Source organism: Scyliorhinus canicula, chromosome 5, assembly GCF_902713615.1.
Source record: "Scyliorhinus canicula chromosome 5, sScyCan1.1, whole genome shotgun sequence".
NCBI lineage: Eukaryota > Metazoa > Chordata > Chondrichthyes > Carcharhiniformes > Scyliorhinidae > Scyliorhinus > Scyliorhinus canicula.
The window spans coordinates 128,313,471-128,325,637 of NC_052150.1; the positions used below are offsets into that span (position 1 = coordinate 128,313,471).

Sequence of the window (12,167 nt, forward strand, 5' to 3'; positions counted from 1 at the left end):
GAGGTGCAGTGGTTAGCATTGCAGTCTCACGGCACCAAAGTCCCAGGTTCGATCCCGGCTCTGGGCCACTGTCCGTGTGGAGTTTGCACATTCTCCCTGTGTTTGCGTGGGATTTGCCCCCACAACCCAAAGATGTGCAAGGAAGGTGGATTGAACACGCTAAATTGCCCCTTAATTGGAAAAATGAATTGGGAACTAAAACTTTATATAAAAATAAAAAAACTCCTCTCTAACCCGCAAAGTGCGCACCCATTGACATTTTTACAATGGTGAGTAACTGGGTGTATCCTGGAGAGGAGAGGGACATGAGATAATCTATTTAAATCCTGCTACAGCAGTGCAGTTAGGAGCTTAATAGCAGAAATTAAATTTTAATCATGTTTCCTGGAGCTTGGGGAATCCAGCAATGGAACAAGAGGGGCTGTTTGCTCCAGAAGCTGCTATTCATGAAACTCATTGCAGCAATGCTTCCTCCAGACCTTTGAGGAACCCATCTCTCTCACCACCTCCTCTGCCCCCTGCACCCCCACATTCCCTGCACCCCACACTAACACTTCTCTCCAGCTTCTGCCGCAATTGCCTCTGCTTCTGATTTTCTCCGGATCTCTGTATTTTTATAAGTGTTCCATAGGCATCAGCTGCATTATAGTGTTGCCAAATGGACTGTCCTGTTTGTAGGCTTGGACAGTGAATGATGGGTAACTATATGAGGGCCCTCACAGCAAACCCATCTACAAATAAGTTATTCAGCATAAAAATCAGGAATAAGATCTCTTGGTAGACTGTTTTTCCCTTGGCCAAACTTCTGTTGAGGTTTGTTGTGTAGGGATTTCACTGCTGCTCATTTTGAGATTTGCATCTTGCCTGGGGTTCTGTTTAGCTTTGGTCTATCCAATGAGCCATTGGAGGAGCTTTGTTAAATTTTGCCAGGTTAGCTATTCATAATTGATTCTACAAGTCTGAGGAGCTTCATGAGTACTTAATGCCAAGATTTATGCTGCTTCTATCTAATTATTGATTGGAGGGTGGTGGGAAAAGTCGTCCACTATTCATGATTGGATGTAATGGGAACACATGACAGGAAGCTGTATTTGTCTTTTTCTCGGTTTGATTATCCTTCTGTGCCATTCTGTAAATATTCTTTTGCCCTAGTATTTGTGCTTTTTTACATCACTTCGAACTCATGAATTTTTCTTTCCAGTCTTTCTTTTCCATTTGTATCTGTTACCTGATCTGTTGTATTTAAGAATTTTGTTTACAGAATGGATGGATCTGTAGTTGGCAATAATAAGACTAAAATGATATATGTTTGGAAAGTAATATTTTGTGGATCAGTATCTGTTATTCATTGTGCATTTATTTTTCTATTAATATATTCCAGGCCTTTACTTGATGCTGAAGAAAGTTTGTCCTCAGTGGAGAATCTGAAAGGATTCATTCAGATACTCGTGCCCCTCCTTTTAGAATGTTGGGTGGAAGCCTCTCCTGCTCAGCTTGCTGCTCCGACACCAAGTAATCTACTTGAAACAGAAGCCATGATGCTTCGGTTGCAGGTTCTCAGCATCATCCAACTGTTGTGGAAACTAATGCAGCACCAGGATGAGACTTTGAAACTAGTAAGGGAAATATGTCATTAATTTTAAAATGAGGTGGAGTTACTGAAGTGATTTCTTTGTGGATGAAGCACGGATATTGAAATAATTTACAGTTTTAAACAAGAGCCATTTTTAGTAAACTGTAAGCATATAAATATCATTTATGAAAGAAAGTGTTAAAAGATTAGGTCAATGTCTTCCATTGTGGAAGAAAGGGGATTAAAACTTGAACTGAATTTGGGGTGGTGCACTGGTTTCATAGAAGTATGAATACTTCAAACCTAATCAGTTTCACTTCATAGCGTTAATGATAACCTGCTCGATACTGATCAAACAGATGCACCCATACCTCCTTGCGGGGGAGTGGAGATTGCATTGGAGATTTGTACTTTTACAATAGCTCCTGCATGACTGTCAGTTGGATGAAACATTGGTAGATACAGAAGAGTAAGCTGCAATCATTCTTGTGTTGTGAGAGTTTGATCCATCTGGTTTTTATAAGATAACATGGAGTGTTCAGCCCCCAAGGCCCCAAACTCTGGAATTTCCAACCCAACTCCTCTCCTCTCCTACCTCATTGGTCTCTGTCAAGACCCTCCTTAAAACCAACAGGCTGACTTAGTTTTTAGTCACCCTTCCTAATAATTTCTTGTTTTGATTTTATGTCCTTAAGCCTTTGAGCTTTTTTCCATGTTAAAGATGCTATATACGGAATTGTTAAGTACATTGGAAAAATTCCATAAGTTGTATAAGGGCTTTCGGTGCATTGGGAATGAAATGAAATGAAAAATGAAAATTGCTTATTGTCACGAATAGGCTTCAATTAAGTTACTGTGAAAAGCCCCTAGTCGTCACATTCCGGCGCCTGTTCGGGGAGGCGAACAGTTAAAAGCCAGCGATTTAGACCAGTGTGCTAAACCAGCCCCTGTGCAATTGCGATCTTCCATATTTTTTATTGTGTAATAAAGTTTAGCTTGATCTACCTCCTCAAGAATTGAGCCCCTTAGACAAACAATTAAGTGTGTCTGGATCAGGGTGTTTAGGTTGCAGTTCTGGGCTGAGGCGAGGCACCGCGGTCTGAGTCAGTTAAACCTCTTTGTGCTTCTGTTTCTCATTCAGTCGTTTGGCCTCTTACCTCTGTAGGTCTGGATGTTTTATAAGGACTATTTTTTTATGTTGTGTCATTGGCTAGTAAATGCAGTCAGAATACCAGGAATTTCAATATCAAGAATTTGAGATTCATATAAATTGTTGAAAACCTAAGATTTAAATTCTGTATGTGGTCTCCAAGGCATCGTTTTAAGTACCTTTTGTAGTCTAAGACCAAAAGCTTTAATATACTTGGTTTGCTGTTTTACTTTGGCCAGTTACAGTTGAATATATGCAGGTTCTTTCCATGTTTTTCAGGAATCCTGGCTAAGGAATCACTACCTCTGTGATTTTAAAGATCACTTCTTAAAGCATTTTCCTTATTCTGTGTTAGAGACAGCCAGACATAAAAAGAAAGAAGGGGCTAAAAAGTAAGTACATTATGAATACCATTGAAGCTGTAAGTAGCTTAAATGTTAAGGAACAGGTGTAATGCAGTTTTAATATTGCTTTTTCACTTGCAGAATTTAAACTTGAGCTCCTGGGTAAAGCTTTGTTATATCTAAGTTCCTGAGGATCTTGGCGGTCACAGCACAGCTTAGTTCTTGAAACTTGACAATACATAGAATTTACAGTGCAGAAGGAGGCCATTTGGCCCATCGAGTCTGCACCGGCTCTTGGAAAGAGCACCCTACCCCCTACCCAAGGTCAACACCTCCACCCCATCCCCAAAACTCAGTAACCCCACCCAACACTAAGGGCAATTTTGGACACTAAGGGCAATTTATCATGGCCAATCCACCTAACCCGCACATCTTTGGACTGTGGGAGGAAACCGGAGCACCCGGAGGAAACACACGCACACACGCACATGCCAATAGTTTGGCATTCTCACATGAATTGTACTCCATGTTGAACATCACTTGGAAGAAGTGCTGAGGATTGTATGAGCACAGATTGTATTCTGGATGGGGAATTTCAGTGCCTTTCACAGAGTGGCTTGATCACACCACTACTGCCTGAGCTGGCTGAGTCCTAAAGGATGTATCGGTCAGACTCAGCCTGCGGCAGGTGGCAAGAAACAACAAGAGGGAAATACTTACTTGACTTTGTCCTCACCAAGCTACCTGTTTCAGGTGCACCTGTCTATAGGTAGGAGTGATTGCAGCACAGTCCATGTGGGAGTCCCATCTTCACACTGAGGATTGTGTTTGGCCCATACTTTCATGCTAAAAGCTTGGCTAGGGGAGTGGCTAGTTCTGGAGTCCTCGTCTTCAGTACTATAGACAAGATGTCGAGGGAACAAAGAAGAGGGAAATACTTAGTTGACCTTGCCCTCACGAATCTACCTGTTGCAAATGCAACTGTCCACGAGAGTATCCATAGGTGTGACCACTGCACAGTTCTTGTGGAGGAGAAATCCCATCTTCGCAGTTAGAGATATTATCCATAGTGTTGCATCGTACTACCGGTGTTCTAAACGGGATGGATTCATAACAGGCATAGCAGCTCAACTGTGGATGCCCATGAGATGCTGTCAGCCATCAGCAGCAGAAGAACTGTATTCAACCTTAAATGCCCACCTTATGGCCTAGCGTATCTCTTATTCTACCATTACCATCAAGCCAGGGCACCAACCTGGTTCAATGAGGAAGGCAGAGGACAGCATGCCAGGAGCAGCACCAGACATAGCTAAAAATGAACTACCAGCCTGGTAAAGGTACAACACAGGACTAAATGTATATAACAGCAGAAACCACATGCAATAGGCAGAACAAAGGGATCCCACAACCTACAATCAAATCAAAGCTCTTCAATCCTGCCACATCCAATTGTGAATGGTGGAGGTCGTTTTTAAAAAAAAAAAGTAACTGGAGGAGGAAGCTCCACAAACATTCCGATCTTAATGATGGAATAGCCGGTAGATCAGTGCAAAACTAAAGACTGAAGGATTTACAATTATCTTCAGCTAGACGTGCTGAGCCGATGATCCCTGTGCTCCCCATCATCACTGGTGCTCGCAATAAGATAATTCAATTCACTCTACATGATGGGCGGCACGGTGGTGCAGTGGTTAGCACTGCTGCACCAAGGCGCTGAGAACCGGGGTTCGATTCCGGCCCTGGGTCACTGTCTGTGTGGAGTTTGCACATTCTCCCCGTGTCTGCATGGGTCCCACCCCCACAACCCAACGAGGTGCATGGTAGGTGGATTGGTCATGTAAATTGCCCTTTAATTGGAAAAGAAAAGAATTGGGTACTTTAAATTTATTTCTAAAAAATTCACTCTACGTGATACCAAGAGACGGCTGAAGACAATGGATGCCGAAATGTCCACATGCGTTCCAGCAGTAGCATTGAAAACATGTTCCAGAGCTACCTGAGCCTCTAGTCAATCTGTTCCAGCATAGCTACAATCCTGGAATCTATCAACAATTGGAAAATTGGCAAGGTATATCCTGTCCCCAAAATTCAGGGAAATTCCAATCTGACCAATTTATACCACATTAGTCACCTCTCAATTATCTGCAAGTTAATGGAAGGTAGTGTTGACAGTGCTGCCAAGTGGCAGCAACATACACAGCAACAATCTGCTCACTGCCAGATTAGATTCTGCCAGGGCCATGAGCTCCAGACTTCATTACTGCCTTTACCCAAACATAGACAGCAATGTTAAATTCAAGTGGGAGGGCAAGAGCACCTATCCTTGACATCATGCCAACATTTGAATAAGCATCAAGGAGCCTTGGCAAAATTGAAGTTGAACTCTCAACATACCTAGCACAGGAAAACCATTGTAATTGTTGGAGACCAGTTGGAGATCTCCATCTAGGACATTGCTGCAAGTTCCTCAGGGTATAGTTCTCGACCTAGCCATCTTCAGCTACTTCAGCAATTATCTTTCCTTTACCATAGATCAGAAGTGAGGACGTTTGCTGATGATTGCATTGTTTAAGTACCATGTGTGACTTGTGTGTTGGAGCAGTCCGTGTTCAAATGCAGCAAGACCGAGACAGCATTCGGACTTATGCTGACAAGTGGCAAGTAACGTTTGTGCTGCACAAGTGCCAGGCTATTACCCTCTCCAACAAGAGAAAATCTAACCATCTCCATTTGATATTCAATGGCATTACCATTGCTGAATTCCCCACCATCAACATCCTGGGGTTTAGAGGGACTTCTGGTGACGGCGGACGGGAGGCTGCCGCACATTGGAGGGCTCCTGCTCGGGAACGGCAGTTTCGGGGTCTAACGCCCGGTCCCAGGGGTAACAGAGGCGGCAAAAGCAGGGAGAAGGCACAGTGAAGGAAGATGTTGAGAACAAGTAAAAAAAACCAGCCTTGAAAAAAGCAGCTGAAAGGCCATCGGGGAGTGGAAAGGTCACCGCGGGGACAGCAAAAAAAATGGAGGCTGGGGCACCAGGGGATGCCGCATTGCCCACGGCTGAAGAAATTACTAAGGTGGTGGCCACGGAATTCGAAAGACAGTTCACAAAACACATGGAGGCGATGAGGAAGGAGATGGGGCGGTACTGAAACTGCTTGTGGAGGAGGCGATTGCCCCGGTGAGGGCGCCGGTATTGAGCGCAGTGGCGGAGGTACGGGAGCAAGGCGAGGCGCTGAAGAAAATGGAAGCGACATTGTTGCAGCACAGCGATCAACTTAGCTCTGGGGAAGGAGATGTGGAAGGTGATAGAGATCAACGAGTGTCTACGAGCCAAAATGGATGACGTGGAAAACAGGCCCAGGCGACAGAATCTGAGGATTGTGGGTCTTCCCGAAGAAGTGTAAAGTCTGAGTATTTTGCCATGATGTTGGCGAAGCTATTGGGGGAGGGTGATGATCCCTCCCAATATGAACTAGATCGGGCTCATCAGTCGTGGAGGCCTGTACCAAAGGAGAGTGAGCTGCCAAGAGTAGTGACTGTGTTTTTGTAGGTACAGTGTGAAGGAGAAGGTCCTGTGCTGAGCAAAGCAGAAGCGGGTGGTGCAATGGGCTGGAGCTGGTACATGCATATATCAGGACTTTATAAAGGAGCTGCGAGGAGGCGGGCTGCCTTCAGCCGGGTGAAGAAGGTGCTGTATATCAGTGAGGTGCGGTGCGGCATAATACAGTAGTCCCCCTTTATAACGCGGGTGTTGGGGTCCAAGACCCCCACCCGCGTTGTAACCAAACCGCGGATATCCACGATGGGGGTTTTAAATTTATTTTAAAATCTATGCTAGCGCTTCCCATTGAGAGCCTACGGGGGGCGGGGGGAGAGGTCAGACCCCCGTAGACTCACAATGGGAAGCGCTAGCATAGATTTTTAAATAAATTTAAAACCCCCATCGTGGATCCAATTAAAATTTCAGCGGCCGGCTCACTTTGATCCGGAGAAGGAAGCTACTCTCACTGAAATCAGCCGGCCGCTGAAATTGACACTGCCCGCTGCTCTCTCCCTCCAATTCAACTTTTAAGTTTTAATGTTTCTGATTGGAGGGAGAGAGCAGCCGGCAGTGTCAATTTCTTTTTTTTTCCCTCCGGCTTGCCCCCTCTCCCCCCACATCCTCCAACTAGACCCCTCTCCCCCCACACCCTCCGGCTCACCCCCCCAACACCCTCCGGCTCGCCCCCCCCTCCCCCCACACCCCCTGGTTCGCCCCCACATCCTCCAACTAGACCCCTCTCCCCCCCACACCCTCCGGCTCGCCCCCTCTCCCCCAACACCCACTGGGCTCTGTCTCCTCCTCTCCCCCAACACCCACTGGGCTCTGTCTCCTCCTCTCCCCCAACACCCACTGGGCTCTGTCTCCTCCTCTCCCCTCCCCCCCCCCCCCCACCCCACCCACCTCACACCCTCCGGCTCGCCCCCTCCCCCCCCCTCTCCCCCCCCCCCCTTCCCCCCCCTCCTCCCCCCTCCCTCCCCCCTCTCCTCCCCCCTCTCCTCCCCCGTCCCCCAACACCCGCAGGGCCCTCCTCTCTCCCCCAACACCCGCAGGGGGGTCTCCCCCAACACCCGCAGGGGGGTCTCCCCCAACACCCGCAGGGGGGTCTCCCCCAACACCCGCAGGGGGGTCTCCCCCAACACCCGCAGGGGGGTCTCCCCCAACACCCGCAGGGGGGTCTCCCCCAACACCCGCAGGGGGGTCTCCCCCAACACCCGCAGGGGGGTCTCCCCCCCCCACACCCGCAGGGGGGGTCCCCCCACACCCGCCCCCCCTCCTCTCCCCCCCAACACCCGCCCCCCTCCTCTCCCCCCAACACCCGCCCCCCCTCCTCTCCCCCCCCCACACCCGCCCCCCCCCACACCCGCCCCCCCTCCTCTCCCCCCCACTCCCGCCCCCCCCACACCCGCCCACCCTCCTCTCCCCCCCTCAACACCCGCCCCCCCTCAACACCCGCCCCCCCTCAACACCCGCCCCCCCTCAACACCCGCCCCCCCTCCTCTCCCCCAACACCCGACCCCCCCCCAACACCCGACCCCCCTCCAACACCCGACCCCCCTCCAACACCCGACCCCCCTCCAACACCCGCCCCCCCCTCCTCTCCCCCCAATACCCGCCCCCCTCCTCTCCCCCCCCCAACACCCGCCCCCCTCCTCTCCCCCCAAACACCCGCCCCCCCCTCTCCCCCCCAACACCCCCCCCTCCTCTCCCCCAACACCCGCCCCCCCCCTCCTCTCCCCCCCACACCCACCCCCCCTCTTCTCCCTCCCACACCCGCCCCCCCCTCTTCTCCCTCCCACACCCGCCCCCCCTCTTCTCCGCCCCCCTCTTCTCCCCCCCCCAACACCCGCCCCCCTCTTCTCCCCCCCCAACACCCGCCCCCCCTCTTCTCCCCCCCCAACACCCCCCCCCCCCTCTTCTCCCCCCCCAACACCCGCCCCCCCCTCTTCTCCCCCCAACACCCACCCCCCCTCTTCTCCCCCCCAACACCCGCCCCCCCTCTTCTCCCCCCCAACACCCGCCCCCCCTCTTCTCCCCCCAACACCCCGCCCCCCCTCTTCTCCCCCCTAACACCCGCCCCCCCTCTTCTCCCCCCTCTACTCCCCCCCCAACACCCGCCCCCCCTCTTCTCCCCCCCCCAGCACCCGCCCCCCCTCTTCTCCCCCCCAACACCCGCCCCCCCTCTTCTCCCCCCCAACACCCGCCCCCCTCTTCTCCCCCCCAACACCCGCCCCCCCTCTTCTCCCCCCCAACACCCGCCCCCCCTCTTCTCCCCCCCCCAACACCCGCCCCCCCTCCTCTCCCCCCCCTCCCCCCCAACACCCGCCCCCCCTCCTCTCCCCCCCTCCCCCCCAACACCCGACCCCCCTCCTCTCTCCCCCCAACACCCGACCCCCCTCCTCTCTCCCCCCAACACCCGACCCCCCTCCTCTCCCCCCCCAACACCCGCCCCCCCCTCCTCTCCCCCCCAACACCCGCCCCCCCTCCTCTCCCCCCAACACCCGCCCCCCCCCTCCTTTCCCCCCCCAACACCCGCCCCCCCCTCCTCTCCCCCCCCAACACCCGCCCCCCCCCCCTCTCCCCCCCCAACCCCCGCCCCCCCTCCTCTTCCCCCCCCCAACTCTCCCCCCCAACACCCGCCCCCCCCTCCTCTCCCCCCAACACCAGCCCCCCCTCCTCCCCCCCCCCTCCTCTCCCCCCCCAACACCCGCCCCCCCTCCTCTCCCCCCCAACACCCCCCCTCCTCTCCCCCCCAACACCCGCCCCCCTCCTCTCCCCCCCAACACCCGCCCCCCCTCCTCTCCCCCCCAACACCCGCCCCCCCTCTTCTCCCCCCCCAACACCCGCCCCCCTCCTCTCCCCCCCCCCCCAACACCCGCCCCCCCCCTCCTCTCCCCCCCAAACACCCGCCCCCCCCAACACCCGCCCCCCCTCCTCTCCCCCCCAACTCCCGCCCCCCCCTCCTCTCCCCCCCAACTCCCCGCCCCCCCCACCTCTCCCCCCCAACTCCCGCCCCCCCCTCCTCTCCCCCCCAACTCTCCCGCCCCCCCCTCCTCTCCCCCCCCAACACCCGCCCCCCCCCTCCTCTTCCCCCCCCCAACACCCGCCCCCCCATCTCTCCCCCCCAACACCCGCCCCCCCCTCCTCTTCCCCCCCCCCAACACCCGCCCCCCCTCTTCTCCCCCCCCCCAACACCCGCCCCCCCTCGGCAGTGTCAATTTCAGCGGCCAGCTGATTGTTTCAGTGAGAGAGCAGCTTCCTTCTCTGGATCAAAGTGAGCCATCCGCTGAAATTGACACTGCCGGCTGCTCTCTCCCTCCAATCCAACTTTTAAGTTTTAATGTTTCTGATTGTATGGAGAGAGCAGCGGGCAGTGTCAATTTCAGCGGCCGGCTCACTTTGATCCGGAGAGGGAAACTGCTCTCTCACTGAAGCAATCAGCTGGCCGCTGAAATTGACACTGCCGGCTGCTCTCTCCCTCCAATCAGAAACATTAAAACTTAAAAGTTGGATTGGAGGGAGAGAGCAGCGGGCAGTGTCAATTTCAGCGGCCGGCTGATTATTTCAGTGAGAGCAGCTTCCTTCTCCGGAGCCGGCCGCTGAAATTGACACAACTGACAGTTGGGGTCCATCAGCCCCCCCGCGGTATATCGCGAACTGCGGTATTGCGGAGCGCGGTATAACGGGGGACTACTGTATACCCAGCTAAGTTGAGGGTGACCTACAAATCCAAGAACTTTTATTTCAGGATGGCAGAAGCAGCGGAGGAGTTTGCGAAGGCAGAAGGACTGTGGCTGAATTGAGAAGTGATCATGTACCGATGTAGCCTCATGTAGCTGTATTTTTTCACTGCGGCGGGTGTATGTGCTAAATGAGCCAACCTTGTATATACTTGGACAAGGGAAGAGAGGAGACTTTCACTTGCAATGATGGTTCTTTAGAGCTTGGGTTTGTATGCGGGGTTTGTATACTAAAGGGGATTTCTTGGTTTTCGTGGGGTTGGGTAAGGTGGAAAGAGACCCGGGTGGGGGCCTCCACCCTGGCCGGTTTAAGCCGGCCAGTGAACGGGAGTGAGGTGAGGGGTGGGGCTGCGGCCATCGGAGCCTGGCAGAACAGGTTCCGATGAATCTAGCCGGGGTGGAAAGATGGGGGGAAGGAACAGAGGTTGGTGGGAGGATTTTTGTAAGAGCAAGTGGAGTGGAGGGGAGGAGCCAGGGAGGGGTTGCAATGCATGGGTGTCATCTACGGTACTCTTTCGGGGATTGGATGGTATTGAATGTTGGGGGGGGGTGGGAGGGACTCTCTAGGTTAATGGTGACCATAGGCGATTCCTAATTCCTTTCTCTTTTATTTCTCCTTTGTTTGTCCCACCATGAGAGGGTTTGTTCTATTTGATGCTTATATTGTCAGGTGGGTCGTTGATTGGGGTGGTGGGAGGATGGGATCCGTTTTTGTTGATAAGGAGATTGACTTTGTATTTGTGACTATTTACTGCTTGTGGGTGGTGTGTAAATTCTGGAGAAAATGTGAAAATGGAGAATAAAAATACTTTACAAAAAAAAAACATCCTGTGGTTTAGCATTAACCAGAAACTGAACTCGACCAACCATATAAGTACTGTGGTTATAAAAACAGGTCAGAGACTGGGAATCTTTTGGGAATAACTCGCCTCCTTTTTCCCCAAAGCCCTGACCACCATTTACAAGGCATAAGTCAGAGGTATGATGAAATACTCTTCACTTGCTTTCATGAGTGGAATCTCAACAATACTAAAGAAGCTTGCTACCATCCAAAGTAAAGCAGCTCGATTGGTACCCCATCCAACATATGAAGCGTTCACATCCTCAACAACCAGCGCACAGTGGCAGCAGTGTGAACCGTATACAAGATAGACTGCAGCAACTCGTCAAGCTTTCTTCAACAGCATTTTCCAAACATGTCTCTGCCATCTAAAGAAGGGTAGCAGATTTGGGAACACCACCACCTGCAGGTTTTCCTCCACTGAGGGGGTCCTCTTGCATAAATCACAAAAAGCTACCATGCAAGTTCAGTTAATAGGGAAGGCAAATTGAATGTTGGCCTTTATTTCGAAGGGAATGGAGTATAAAAACAGCGAACTCCAGTTAAAACTAAACAAGGCAATAGTTAGACCACACCTTGAATAGTGTAAACAGTTTGGTTCCCTTAGCTAATGAAAAATACACTGGCATTGGAGACAATCAGAGGAGGTTCACTAAGTTGATCCTGGGTATTGTGGGATTTTCCAGGAGAGATTGAGTAGATTGGGCCTGTACTCACTGGAGTTTGGAAGAATGAGAGGTGTTCTTACTGAGACGTGTAGGTATCTCGGGGCTTGACAGGATAGATGCTGAGAAGTTTCATTGAATCCCTGCAGTGCAGAAGAAGACCATTCAGCCCATCGAGTTTGCATCGCCCCTCTGAAAGAGCACCTTACCTAGGTTCACTCCCCCACCCTATCCTTGTAACCCCACCTAACCTGCACATCTTTGAACACTAAGGGACAATTTTAGCATGGTCAATCAGCCTAACATGCAG

General features: G+C 51.9%; 1 protein-coding gene across 5 annotated transcripts in view; it reads left to right on the forward strand.

The window, feature by feature from the left end:
* tex10 (testis expressed 10) overlaps positions 1 to 12,167 on the forward strand; it is a 152,327-nt gene that overhangs the window by 19,762 nt on the left and 120,398 nt on the right. For all 5 annotated transcript variants that reach the window (XM_038797647.1, XM_038797644.1, XM_038797646.1 and 2 more), the window contains exons 4-5: positions 1,382 to 1,616; positions 3,003 to 3,115. In XM_038797647.1, coding sequence (XP_038653575.1) covers positions 1,382 to 1,616; positions 3,003 to 3,115 — 348 coding nt within the window. The remainder of the gene's footprint in view (positions 1 to 1,381; positions 1,617 to 3,002; positions 3,116 to 12,167) is intronic.